Source organism: Conger conger, chromosome 5 (genome assembly GCF_963514075.1).
Source record: "Conger conger chromosome 5, fConCon1.1, whole genome shotgun sequence".
In the NCBI taxonomy this organism is placed as follows: domain Eukaryota; kingdom Metazoa; phylum Chordata; class Actinopteri; order Anguilliformes; family Congridae; genus Conger; species Conger conger.
In genome coordinates, this window is record NC_083764.1 from 45,493,096 (window position 1) to 45,508,309 (window position 15,214).

The 15,214-nt window shown below is 40.2% G+C and overlaps 1 protein-coding gene across 1 annotated transcript in view; it reads left to right on the plus strand.

Moving 5' to 3' along the window:
* Positions 1-8,429: 8,429 nt before the first annotated feature.
* lamc1 (laminin, gamma 1) overlaps positions 8,430-15,214 on the plus strand; it is a 67,786-nt gene continuing 61,001 nt past the window's right edge. The window contains exon 1 of the mRNA XM_061242050.1: positions 8,430-8,994. Within this exon, the coding sequence (XP_061098034.1) occupies positions 8,622-8,994 (373 nt within the window). The 5' untranslated portion in view covers positions 8,430-8,621. The remainder of the gene's footprint in view (positions 8,995-15,214) is intronic.

Below are 15,214 nucleotides of genomic sequence, written 5' to 3' on the forward strand. Positions count from 1 at the left end.
TCCACGGACACAGGCAAGACATGCCGAGCACAGAGTCGTGTGAGCCAATAAACGGAAAAGTCCGGTCTATGCAGGCAGAGCAATCAAGCTCCTAGAGCTGTGATCGATCTCGGTTTACTGTAACGTTAGGTAAGCTACAGGACGGTATAGCTTGTTTTGTTTATATCTACGGGAAAGCATCATATCATATTATTATTGTACTATTCACATTCAATTATCAGTGCACACATCTTTTTATTTGAACTTGCACACAAAATAAAATTAAGGCTGTTTTTATTCTCAATTTTACTGTTGGGTTCCATGTTGAACAATTGCCTTCATTGAATGAAGAGTTAAGTCAGGCTCAGTATAGAATGGCCCAGAGCAGTTGAACATCCAAAGCCCATTCTACAAGCCTATTTTGGCCTTTTTTTCCAAGACCATTTTTCACCCTCTGGACAGTTACACTTGTTTTTTTTTTTTTCTTTACCGCTGCATATTGTTCAAAGCACCACAGAAGTCACCACTTAATTGTAAGTCAAAGTTAAAGAAAAGTGTTGGTTGAATTCCAGCCACTTTGACAAAGGCATTTTACAAGAAAGTAGGAACCAGCTAAAAACCAGTGAGACTAAAAAACAAATAATATATGAAACGGTGGTGAGAAAACTCCCGGGTGGGAGTAAATAAGAAATACGATAAAAGGAGTATACTGACACACTCAGTTGTTTGCTGACAGATCATGTTAAAATATTTCACATTCCACTGATGTAATGTCTCTTAAACTCCTGAAGTAGCACTGTGTGCTAGTTTCTGTTCCAACAACAGCTGCCATCCCAGAATTTTTACAAAGTTTTAATTATTCACTTTTAGAGGGATTATTTACCTTCTTAAGCCACATTCTATCAGAAATAGTTACGCATGCCATGAAGAAAAAAAAAGTCCCATATCTACACTTTGCTATATTGGAAACAATTGCATAGAGGTATATATATATAGGTAAATCCCTAACAACAAAACCTAATCAAGAAAAATTAACATGTTATTAAAATTCTAAGATTGCAGTTGCCATTGGAAAGAAAACCAGCATGTACAGTGGTACCCCAGGATCAAGTTTGAGACTCACTGCACAAATGTTCAAAATGTGTTTTCTGCTGCCCCCTTGTGTTTATTGTGTTACAAAGCCTGTTGATCTACTATGCTGTAGGTTTTCGCTCCAACTCGAACAAAACACACCTCATTCAACAGCCAGAAATTGCTTGAGCTGCTACAGTAATTAGTCAAATCTGATCTGTCAAATTAGGGTTGAAATTAAATCCTACAGTACTGTTGATCACCAGGAACAGAGTTTGGCAGCTCTGGTGTAGACTGCATTCAGTCGTGTAGCTGAGGAACAAACAGTTTAGAAGTACATATTGAAATCACTAAAATACATGTCTAGGGTGGGGCAAAAAAAGGTCATATATCTTCATTGCCTTTCACCCAAGATTTGCAACCACAGCGGTTTACAGAAATGTTGTGGGTGATGAGCTCTTTCTTGAAATGCTGTGGGTGATGACTTCCCTCTTGTGGGGAACAACAGGAAAAATAGCAATTCAAAATGAAATCCACAATATGTACTTACAACATCTTACAACATACAACAAAGCAAGGGACTGCAGACAAACAAACAGTGATATAGTCTATTGCATAATTAAATATGCAATAGTCACCCATCACTCGCGTAACTGAATTTGTGTCACACCGAGGAGCACACAGACATCAAGAAAGACCCAGACCCAGAATTATTTCATCTGAAGATTTTTACTGACAGCAAAAAACAACAATAGTCATGATAATGACAAACAATTACATAGTAAAACAGCCCCTTTACTGTTAAGAGAATATGTTGCCTATGTTACAACTACATTACTGCACTGAATGGAAATTAGATGGCTGGACATTTCAAAATAGATTTTAAATATTTTCATTATTATACTATCATCCTATCACAAATATTAGTAACAGAACACAGAGTCTTTTTGTGCTTTCCTAAATGGTAAATTGTAAATGGTCTGCATTTATATAGCACCTAGAAGTAGTACTTCTTAGAAATAGCCTACCTACCATGTTCACCATCATCGACTTGTACACATTGTGCAATAGGATTATTAAAATGAAGGTTCAAACTTCAGTTCAAGTTTGATATTTAAACTGTGGTTCACAGGGAACCAAAACAATATCAGAACAGTAGCATACATTACAACATTTTCTGTAAATGCTACAGCAACAACATAATAGAGCAACTCTTATTCAAGTAGGTGTATATACATTTAATTTCATAATCAACTATTTATATTCCATTTGAACAGAGCCAGCCTTCCAGCCTTGGCGTTTTGGTGGTAAAGAAACATGAATTGTGTTGCCATGGGAAACTTAAAAGCCATAAAAGTTATGAGGACTTTTTTAGACGCAGTTTGCAGTGATAAAATGGACCTCTACGGACATTTTTGTTTCTGGTAATGACTACCAAACATTTACATTAAAAAAACTCAACTCATTCCAAATATAATGCCACAGTTATTTGCGAACATCAACAGCTCAAAAAATGCACATTTTAAATGAGAAATTTGTCACATCTCTGCAAAACAATGTGGTGGATAGATGGTACTCTGGGTAAGTGGAAACATGCTTTAATTTCATTTTCGGGTGAACTGCCCCTTTAAAGATTGCTATGGCATAATAGAGAATGCTGATGTCCAAACCACTTCCCAACTAGATAGTGCCAACTATCGACTTGAGACAATGGGGTATTTTCTAGCACCTTCCTCTGAGAAACGCCTCTCTTTGTTTTCGGCCAGTCCCCGTGTGACAGAAGGTTATGTACAAAGAATGTTTCTTGCTATTGCACTGGCTGGCATGAACCCGCAAGCTTTCAGAGTGTCATTTCCACCAGAGCTCCTGCCAGCTGAATCACAGAGGCTCTTTACAGGGAGACAAGAAAGAACACTGGCTGCTCATGTGCACTAAAAACAGACAACTCTTGTGTTATTGAGTGTGCACAAGCAACTAGACCTTGTGTATAGATTAATAGCTAGTGATGTATGCAGTGCAAAGTACCATCTCCATATGTGCTATGAGTTAACAGCTGTTAACAGTACTGTCTAACGTCTAAGCAAATGTAAGGTGCAGTATTGTGCCACTAGATGGCAGTAGCTAAAATGACAGCAATTGCCTTCTGAAGGATGTCTGAAAATGTAAGTCGCCTGAAAAAAGTATTTTGTATATTTTAGATTAAACAAGAATAAGTGCATTTAATTCAACATTCAGCCAATCAGTAGCCAACATAGAGCCAACTGAAGGAACTGGACTGAGATGAGTACTTGTACACTACAGAACCCATTCCTGTGTAGACAATTCATCCCTTACTACTAAAAGCCAGTGATTGGAATTCATTACAGTTGGTCACCTCAATAGACCAGATCAGTAAATCACAGAACTATATAAATGCCTAATGTAGCACTTAATCTACATATTTAAACAGATTTACTACTACTTTGGGACTAGTCCATATATTTGGGACGAGTCCATCCTGTTCTATCATGTACTTCTAGTCTGGATTTACATTTTCTTTTTTCGCCCAGTATTTTTATATTAGCAAATCTAGTATTATCCAGTCCACATGTGTGGCAGATAATTTAATGCAAATCTGATAAACAGTGAATGAGAACATTTTGCTTTCATGAATGTGTTCACTTAAAAAAAAAAAAAAAAAAAAAAAACATCCAACAAATCAGTGTAAATGGGAAAACTAATTAAAACATTTCTGACATCGACAGCTTATGGATGATTTGTATTTTTTTGATAGACAAACACTACCAAACCATGTGATCTAGGAGATGCATATCAGTTATCTATCTTTGCATGAATGATATCCAAAGCTAGATGGGAAAATACCATCTAAAGCTCAACCTAGCAAATACTGAGATCCAGCCACATCCTGATTTCACCCCGGGCGATACCATACTACCCTCTTCCTCCTCTGCCAAGACCCACGGGAGATGGTGCAGTGCAGTCTTCCTTCACAACATCAAGAGGATCCACTCCCTCCTCACTACCTACTCCACCCAGCTTTTGGTCCAATCGCTGGTTCCCTCCCGACTGGACTACCGAGCTTCTCAAAAATAAATTTTATGTAGCTTTTATCCAAAGGAACTAACAGTTGATTAGACTAACAGGGGACAATCCCCCCTGGAGCAATGTGGGGTTAAGGGCCTTGCTCAGGGTCCAACTGCTGCACGGATCTTATTGTGGCTACACCCGGGCTTGAACCACCAACCTGGTCCCAGTCAAGTGCATTAGCCACGACACTACATACTTTGTGTCAGCCTCCCTGCTTTCGCCATCAGGCCCCTCCAGCTCAACCAGAATGCCGCGGTTTGCCTGATCAACAACCTCCCAAAGAATTATTGCGATACCCCATTCCCCCCTTATAATTTCCCTCCTTTGGCTACCTGTTGCAGCTTGCCTCAAATGCTAAATCTTGGGCTAGCCAACCAGGCTGCTAAGAGGACTGCTCTGGTCTACCTTCAGGAGACCATCAAAGCTTACACACCCCTTTGTTCTGCTACCTCAACAGGGCTGGCTCCTCCCCCTCCTCCCCCTACACTTCCAGGTCATGCCTGCGGTGTCATAGCCCCCTGGTGGTGAAATAAGTCAAAACAACAGAAACACTTACCACCTTCTGCTGCAGACATAATTTAAAGACATTGTTAAATTATGATATTGTGCACGTCTTGTTGGAAGTGCAGGTAGCAGCCAAGTAAACTACATATATAAAAATATAACCAGACGTGATCTATAACCAGCTACAACTTGGTAGAACCAATCACATTGTAGCAAAATAATCTCCAGCCTTTTGAGGTGAAGGTAAGATTTTCACTGGGTAATGTAAAGTGCAAACAGTAAATTTAATTGAGCAAACTACCTATGGGTATGAATTGTGCTTAGCCTGTTTACAAGTGACTGTAATGGTAGCATTTAGTCATTCTAATATTGATGCTGCACAGCTCACAACCTGTTCCAATTCCCAAAACAAAATGAAGTTGTAGATATACCTGTCCTCTTGGGCATTTAACCCTCAAGCGACCAACATATTTTGCACACACTAATGACCAACTGGGGTCAGATATGACCCAAATTTCAAACTAATGAAAAAGAAGCCCCAATAAATTAAAATATTTTTTGGAAAATTAAAATGTCATTAGGCTAACACATGTAAAAGACATTTCATTCAGAATCAGAATCAGAATCAGAATCAGAATCACTTTATTCGCCATGTAGTTTTTACGTACAAGGAATTTGCTGTGGTATGTGGGTGCATGCAGACAACATCAATAATACCAAAAAAATAGAAACATAGATATAAAAGAAGGTGGAATGTGATGTAGGATGTAAATAAAAAATAAAAATAAAAATAAATATTTACAATACAACATGATGCTGAAGCGAGGTATGTGAAGTACCTCGCAAAGTGCAAGATATAAAATATAAAGTTTATGGGGGCGGGATAAAAGTCTGTGACAATGGGGGGTCCCGGGCCTTGTTGATGAGTGCGTTGATGTAACGTGTCTGTAACGGTTGTAACGGTTCTGTGACAGTGAGGGGTCCCCCGGGCCTTGTTGATGAGGCCAGCTGCAGATGGGAAGAAGCTGTTTCTGTGGCGAGAGGTTTTGGTCCTGATGGACCGCAGCCTCCTGCTAGAGGGGAGTGTTTCTAATCGTCTGTGTCCGGGGTGAGAAGGGTCGGCCACAATCCTTCCTGCACGCCTCAGGGTTCTGGAGGCGTACAGGTCCTGAAGAGATGGCAGATTGCAGCCAATCACCTTCTCTGCAGAGCGGATGATACGCTGCAGTCTGCCCTTGTCCTTGGCAGTGGCAGCAGCATACCAGATGGTGATGGAGGAGGTGAGGATGGACTCAATCATGGCAGTGTAGAAGTGCACCATCATAGTCTTTGGCAGGTTGAACTTCTTCAACTGCCGCAGGAAGAACATCCTCTGCTGGGCTTTTTTGGTGAGGGAGCTGATGTTCAGCTCCCACTTGAGGTTCTGGGAGATGATGGTTCCCAGAAAGCGGCAGGACTCCACAATGTTGACAGGGGAGTCTCTCAAGGTGATGGGGGCGGGTGGGGCTGGGTTCTTTCTAAAGTCTACAACTATCTCTACTGTCTTTACAGCGTTGAGGTCCAAGTTGTTCTGACCGCACCAGGTCACCAGATGGTCAATCTCCCACCTGTAGGCGGACTCATCCCCACCAGAGATGAGTCCAATAAGGGTGCTGTCATCCGCAAACTTCAGGAGCTTGACAGACTGGTGACTGGAAGTGCAGCTGTTGGTGTACAGGGAGAAGAGCAGAGGGGAAAGAACGCAGCCTTGGGGGGAACCGGTGCCATTCTCATAAAAAGCTAAATATTATTGTATATATTTATATTATTACAACTACAGTGCATCGAGAAATCATTCATGTCACCCACATTTGGCTTTATATAGGGGAATAATACACTATAACACAAGTAACCCTTGTGAAGTCAATATATAATGTTAAATGTATCCTTGTTTTGAATGTGGTATGACACTAATTCAGGGGAGCCAGTGATGGTATTCACAAGCTCTGTATTTGCTGCTGTATAAACTGTTCTCATCTTTTTTCCCACTCTATTGTGCCATATGCAGAAATACCAAATTTGTAACTTTACAGTAAATGTTTATAACTTGACTGTAAAGTATAAAATATGATTTCAAATATACCCTCTGACATATTCATTAAGCACATGTATGCATAATGGAATGTGTTCTTTTTGACTGGGGTCATATATGACCCCCAAAGGATATATCATCATCTAATCATCACATCACTCCAAATTAAGACAGAAACCAGAAAAAATGGTATGTATTTATTGAGGACATCTTGTCTTGGAAGGATCAAATCTATTACTATTAAGATATCAATAAACGTATTTGTCTGGGGTCAGATATGGTCGCTTGAGGGTTAAATCACATCCCTTTCCTCTTTTATATGACTGGGTTCTGTAGTCATAAGTGGATTGAATATTCTGAACATGCTAAATATATCTGAGAGATTCCACATTGGTATAAATAAAAATTGAGAGCTCTGGTGCGCTTCGCTACACGACAAGATGAGAGGAAGAGCAAATGGAAACAGCGATAGGATTAAAAATTCCAACAACACTTGGAGTTGAATGGCGTGGTTTTATTTCACTGCGCTTCATCAATATATTGACTACTTTTTGTGAAAAAATCAAGCTGTTGATTCTGCGGGGGAAGGTCACAGCACAGCTCCACGAAGATTTGGTGAAATGGAAATTGGGGGTTACCTGTTCATTCTTCAGTCCCACCTTCTTCAGGGCAAATCTCCCTCCTTTGTTCGCACCTGATGACCTCCCGCTAAGAGTGGAATTTAGTTAAATGTGATGAAAACTTGGCAGCCAATCTCCAATCGCTGTGATTATGTTCGCTAATTTAACTTCTATTTAGATGTAAGCTTCTAGTTCCGTACTTAAAAGCTTTTCTTTCCGTGCCTTGTAATTTAACAGCAGTTTAAAATATTATCCAATGGATTACCGAATCTACTTTCACATAAATTAATGAACTGCATGTTTTAAATATGTTTGTAAATAAATATAACACACATTATATTTATACTTTATATATTTTTATAATGCACATTTTTACTATAAGAATGAAACGATGTCCACTGAATTTTCTTAAGATTCAAGCTTTACTTCAGGCTAGTTATGGAGGCTACTCAAACAATCAGCAGTACACAAACATGTTACCCCCAAAACATAGGTCTATGGTTGAAAAAAATAATTCATGAATTCACGCTCAAGCTGTACGGGGAAATATTATCTGAACACACGGAACAGGCTGAGTTGTAACATTATACAATATCCATGGATAAGTTGCCATTGGGACAAATACATTAAGAAAATTATGTTTAAAACATTATTAGGCTACACACAGTCTACATTGCCTACACGCAACACGCAATGTAGCGTAATCATTTTTTAGATTTGGCTCAGGCATTTGCAATTTCAGACGCATATCATTCACGTTAATAAATAGGTATTTTACTTTTTTTATCCAATTATCCCCATAACTTACCCCGATAAGCTATGGTCATGTTTAACCTTTGCGTTCAAAGCTATTTCAGGCTACGCAATCTTTAAAAATTATGGAAATGATGACCGCCGTCGCAGAATGAAAATGTATTGATCGCTGAAGTGCAGACCTATAGTACCGTCTATTTGCCTGTGCAATGCAGGCAGGCATCAAAGCCCTCTCGGCCGGAAGCAGACGCACTGGATTTTTTTAACATTCCTTTGACTTGCGCACTGGGGAGCCAAGAGGGTGTAGTCGGACTCCCAGATTTTTTCTTGCAAACTTTTTCATGGCGCTGGACGCATAGCACTGATTCGGCGTTGGAAGGCTGGAAAGAACGAAAGAGGGAGGGAGAAAGAGGAAGGTTTTTTTGTTTTTCTCCATGATTTTATTTATTTTTTATTGAACTGAGTTAGGTAGCTGCAATAAAAAAAGTTTGGAAGTGCGACAGTCTACGGAAAACGTTCCTAAGATTTTACTCACAATGCATCGGTTTATTCGTGTTTTAACTACATTGACTTGTTTGGTTGCGTGCAGCAATGGTGCAATGGATGAATGTACAGACGATTCGAACCGTCCTCAGCGCTGTATGCCTGAGTTTGTCAACGCTGCCTTCAACGTTACCGTCGTGGCGACCAACACTTGTGGCTCTCCACCAGAAGAGTACTGCGTACAAACCGGGGTAACGGGAGTCACCAAGTCCTGCCACATCTGCGATGCAAGGGACCCCAGGCAACACCACAGCGCGGTCTACCTCACTGATTACAACAACCAAGCGGATACCACTTGGTGGCAAAGCCAAACAATGTTAGCGGGCATCCAGTATCCCAACTCGATCAACTTGACCCTTCATCTTGGTAAGAACCACTGTTGTCTTCCAGTAGTTAGCGAGTTGGCTACTTTCATTTCAGGATTAAGTTATACGCACTACTTTATGTTGCTCAACGAGATTGCAGTTTAGGGGGAAATTACTAGGCTAATTTAAAGTTATGCGATTTTTCTGGTGCCCCTGTATTCGTTTGCCTATCAGCTCAAGTGCTCAATCGCAAATAAGGTAGCCTACGGCTGCGAGCCCTCGAGCCAGCTTTTCCTCAGGAATTTTCATTCACTGTAACATGCGTGTTGTAGCTAGTTAGTTACAACTAGTTGGGATGCTTGTGTTGTGGAGCATAGCCTACGTGTGTAGCTGGTGGTATATAGATACCGTTTTTTAATATATCGTTCGTTCATCTTTATTTCAACAATACGATTTGCTCAATCTAGGTGCCAAAGTTGACAAACTAGGCTACCTCGTTAAAATCAGTGGCTTTCCGAGGCCTGTGCAAATGGCGGATCATTGACCAGGCAACTACTGCAAGGTAGTTCTGTTTAAGTAAGTTAGTGTCAAAGAAAAAACTCGGACTATTCCGCATTATCACTCAAATGTAACTCAGTTTTACACCAAAGGACATTGTACTAGCCAAATGTCATTGTGAGTGCATTAATTGCTACGTTGATCAGAACCTCCTACTAAAGCTTGTACAGGCTACACCATAGTTTTCAATTAATTGTCTGATGTTAAGACCGTTAACACCTAGCATTTTTTAAGGCTATACTGAAAACTGCAACTTTTGTAATTGTTCAAACCACCGCTAACTAACTCGCATGAAGGATGTAGAGTAGGAATATTAGCATTAACGTCTAAGCATAGATCACTGATTATTCACCCCTGAGGTACCGTGAAGTTTTGCGCTCATACATGGTGAATTTTAATGGTGTTACGCGAGTGCAAAATTGGACACTTTACACACTGCTGCTGGGGCCACATTCTATATTGGGGAGACCGATCGATCACTGGCGAGACTAATTTTAATAACAGTTTAATGTGCACCCAGCGCTCACGCATTAGCAGCTAACCTAGCCTACTCTTAACAAACATTCCCCTCAGATTGCGGTCACATTCGCTTCTGTCCGAGCAGATTTCTTTAGACCACCTCGGTGTTTTGGAAGAAATCTTGTCTGCGCTCTAGTCACAATGTTGAATAGGCTAACCTAAGTCCACTATTAACAATCATGAATTGGATTTCTTTGGTATTTATTTAGTTGTGCCCTCTGGACGAACATTGACGATAACTTTATTTTACATCTTCAAGTCGTAAAACCACAGATTTACGCGGACCTATGTTTTCTGCAAAACAGCTTCAGCGTATTTTAACATTATAATAGATGGGCAAATGTGTGTCCATAACGCACAATTTTAAGTTTTCACCTTTCATTCTTATGAAACTCAAGATGGCGTCCTAAGTCTCCGCTGCTGAAGGTTATCTTTAAAGCACCAAATAACGCTCACTTATTCATCTCACTTCCCAAAGCTAAGGAATACGCGCTAGCTAATCTGAATGTTGAGATTTCCTGATGCTGCTCATCTAAATGTTTCCAGCTGCTTGACTAGAGTTTCCAATGACGGTAAAATGGAAGCCAAGTTTGCAACATGACAATGATGACTCTTGTTATAAAGAACACTAATTATTGTTGTCATATTGGAAAGTTCACACAGTAGCTAGCGGCATGATGCACTCTATGGCCTGTCTAAAGCCCTTGTTTTTAGACTGGAGCGGTATGTTGTTTTCTGGCACTGTTTTTTGGTTTCATATGGGGTTAACTTGTACATGGATTCACATTTTTTTTTGTAGTTTTTTTATTTCAGAATATTTTTCCACATCCAACAAAAATAACATTGTAACAAACAAAACTGTTTCACTGACCCAGTTGACTTATTAACTGGTAGCAAAGGTGGGAAATTGTCAACAAAGATAAAATAAAAAGCATAAAAAAATATTTTTTGTTTCTGCCTGATTGGTAGCAGAACTGACTGTTATAACATGATTTTTAAAAGTTAAAAGTTGAAAGTGACTGATATGTCATGGGGCCCAAGTGGAACACTTACTCTTTCCTCACAAGGGGCTTGCAACCATGTTGTGTATCCACCATCTTGTTTGCAGGGCCCTGCATTGAGCACAGGATCTTGGTTCTATTTACAGAATGTTTACTTGAACTGGAAGCACACACCAGCCATTTGGGTGGTTAGGAAGGCACAGAGACTTGCGGTTTAGAGGCACATCTAGAATGTCATTTCTCTGGTGAAAGTTTGGGGTCAAGTAGAAAACATTGTTTATGAGATTGCATTTTCACATCATTATTGTAATGCACTTAAGCTGGGCTGGTATGGGCATTCAAGTGAAGCTTGTTAACTTAAAGATTCTGTGCAATCAAAATAATCTTTTTATAGTGAAGAGAACAAAAGAATACTTAGCATTTAGAAAATGCTCTTATCCAGAGCAACTAAGAATGTAAGCACAAGTGCAAAGATCAGGGATCAAAGGGCAATAATTCCCTGGAGGGGGATGTATAGTCCCAAGAGAGCTGGTGTACGCAATAGTGCAGCCTTGATTGACAACTTGTCAACTAACCTATTGAACATCTAACTAAGTGATACAAACGGAAACGGTACCAAAGAACCATAGTCTCTGAATGCTTAAATGCTAACAAATACTGAGATATTTTTAGTTCAGATTTTAAATATTTTTCTACCATATAAGTAAGAAAATGGAGGCAATGGATATTATCTAATTCGCTTTGTTTTATGTTGAATTAATGAGTGGGGAATTATGTAGTGTGGTATTGTCTTAAGGCATGCTCCTTCATGGTGGGACTTTTTGTGACTTTGCCCATCCTTGGCTCAGGTGTTACTGAAGTCATGTTTGAGTGAGTTCTGAGAAACATTCTTGAGGACTAATGTCATAACAAATATTGTTTTGCCATGTAGTACATATATATCACAGTATATAAAAAAAAAAGTTCATTTTGTTTGTGAGGCTATATTTTTGCCAACTTTTATCACCTGATCTGGCATTTGGTTTCTTCATGTTGCATAGCTAGTTGGAACATGCTTTAAATCAAATTGTATTTAAATGAGAATTTGAATCAATGTGTACTGTTGTTCTCAGCAGATACAGGTCTCGATGGAATGCAGTCTAGCTGAACAACTTCTTCAGTCAAACAGTCCAAAAGGAAAGCAGATGCTGAAGTCTGTAAATGCCATCTTTTATTTCCACTTGGGCCACACTCTTTATGTGAGGACCTTTCTCCATGGATAATGTCTTTGAGAACCCGGAGAGGGATGCAGTCACTGTAGCAACAGCTTGGAGATGCTGTGGCAATTAATTGGGCAAGTGTACCAGGCAATGTTGGAATTAAATTCTGACTCCAGTCTGATTGACTATCTGCATTATGACAATGATGTACGCGTCGTCTTTTGGAGGACTGGAGAAGGGTTGGGTAAAGAGGGTTTCGACTGAGTACCAGCACACCTGCAGGGTTTTTCTCAAGTTTTCAGTACTGCATGTTTCTCAGCACCCGGTGATTTTCAGTCTGATGGAAGGTGCCTGAAAACACTGTTCCAAAACAATTTGAAGTGTGTTAGGGCTTCATAGTTTCCTGTGAAAAGTTGTCATTGGCTATACTGACTCTTATAACTGAGGTTTCTCTAACTCCCGAGGGAACAACACAGCCTTGAATTACACCCCTTCAGGGCAAATGTAGCTTGCTACTAAGACGGGGCTAGGGGATTTCAGACAGCCTATGGGTGGGGTTCAAAAATAGATTTTAAAAAAAGACAAGGCGACAAGAATAGAATATTATTAAAGCACAGTTTTCCCACTTGTTTCCTCCAGATTGTAAATGTAGAATTGCAACACGCGTTAAAATCTTCTTACTGGACGTGCTTGTGAATGGTGCCGCATTTCTACTTTAAATCTGGCACAGGCTGATACAGTATCTAGAAAAGTAGTTCAAATATTTCCACACACATATATATCATTGGTTGGGGGAGGGGTGCATGTTGTATAAATAAAGAGAATATTTGCATTAACTTTTGGACCCTTAATTTTTTAGGACCTGTCCATGTGATCGTTTTCCATTTGCTTCACAGAAGTCTGCGATTACTTCCAACTGTTGACTCAACCAGAAGTAGTTCTATCATGGGGCTGGTTTTCACTTAGCCATCTGTGTTGTTCATTAATCTGCGATCTTGTCCTCTATCCTTTCTACTCCTTAATTGTCATACAATGCATGACTGTTTTATTCTCGATTTAGTAGTTGCACAAAGAAGGCATTGGTTGTTTGGAAAAACCGGAGCGGTTTCCTTAAATTTACATTGGCCAACTTGACCCTGAAGCAATGCATTTTTATGAGCCTCACTAACTGCTCATTGTTGTGTGACTGCACCAGCACTGTAGAAATGGTGTGCTTCTGCTTCAAAGCAGCTTCTTGAGTGGAGCCACTTGAATGCCTGGCTATTGTAGAGATTTTGAAGCGTTGACTCAAACTCCACAGTTGCATGCAAATTGCACACTTGGCAATTCATGCCGTACAGTTTCTACCCATGGCTAGTCTACGTAGCTACTTTGCTACTTGGCTACTTTCACAAAAACATGTCTTCTTGGTCGTAATTTCTGTTGTGGCTAAACCTCGCTGGCTACGTTCAAATCAAATCAAATCAAATCAAATCAAATCAAATCAAATCAAACCAAACCAAGTCATGTAATTTCATGCCACAGCAGGTTAGCACTCATATGCCATAGACTGAAGACTCTCCTAGACTGCAAACATTGACCTTGAGTATTTAAATGCAGTTAGAGGGCTTGCATTTCAATTTAATGTGTGGGAATGATTAATTATGAAAAAAATTTTGCAGCTTGAATTGTAGGATTTTTCCACTTTATACTGAACCAATGTGTGGAAATGTCAAAAATATACATGATCCTCGCAATGCTGTGCTGAAATTCCTCCAGCAAACGGGCTCTTCTCATACAGTTGGGAAGCGGAGCCCAGCGCAGTTGCTTTGGGCTTTGGAGTGTTTGTTTATCCCTGGGAAGTAATGAAACTGCAGGCCTCTCAAAGCTTCCGTTTCTGCACTGGCGATACCACAGTGTGGGAATGAAAACCTCCGCAAAGCAAACACGCCTTCCCCTCAAGCATCCAATCTGAGCCTGCAGGGACCCATCTCAGTCAGGGCCAAGGTACAAACTCTGGCTATTCTGAGGTCTCTCTGAGCCAAGCCTAAGGTAAACGCAGCTGAGGCAGACTTATCTATGTCAATGGAATGGCCAGCCTCGTAGATAAGTAACCAAATGACTACTTCAGCCCAACCCAGTGTCAGCACCTAAAATGGATTGTAGTCTGGCTGGGCATCATCGTTTATGTTTAGGGAGATGGTTATATTATTACAACACTGGTACTGTGTACTGTGGTATTACTAGTAGTGGTATTAGTAAGGTTTTAGAGTGGCACTTTGAGTTTGTGAACTCATGAGATATCATAAGCAGGATGATTCTGTGTAGGAAACTGCATCTGAGCCCATAACCAGTCTGGATCGTCTGAAGCGCAATGGCCGCATGTAATCCGCACCCAATCAGCAGTCATTGTGCCAGAATGGTTGCTTGATCATGCAGGCTTTGTGTTTCCATGTAATCTCAGAGGAAATTGCCAATTTGTCCACGTAGTTTGAGACGATTTTGTGCTTTCCTGTAGTGGAGTTGAATTGCAATCCCAAGTCTCAACTGCCAGTACCAATAGGCTAATGGAATAACCATTGATAAATCTGCCCTATTGTGTGTTTCTTACTGACTTCAGAAAAGTACTTTTGCTACTTCAGTTTGATGTGAATCTGAGGAATGAGGGATAGGCTTTGTGCCAGTTGTGAAGTATCATATTCTGTACCTTTTTCGGAATGTAGGGCAGCTGGCCGTGCCCCGTTTTCGGAATGGTATATTCCTGTGTGAAACTGACAGTTATTTAAACCTGTCCAGCTGTGCTGAACCCAAACCACACTCCCACACATTCCCACATTCCCCTGCTTTTCTGCTGGCTGCTGGAACTTGTGCATGTCAAGTTGTACCTTTGGGTCATCCAGCTGTTATCCCGTCTCTCCACGATTTCATCTGTTGAAATACGAGGAGAACAGTTTTTCACTCGTCGTAAGCCAACAACACATTTGACGACATTGTGCATGAATGACTATAATAATATTTTTATGTT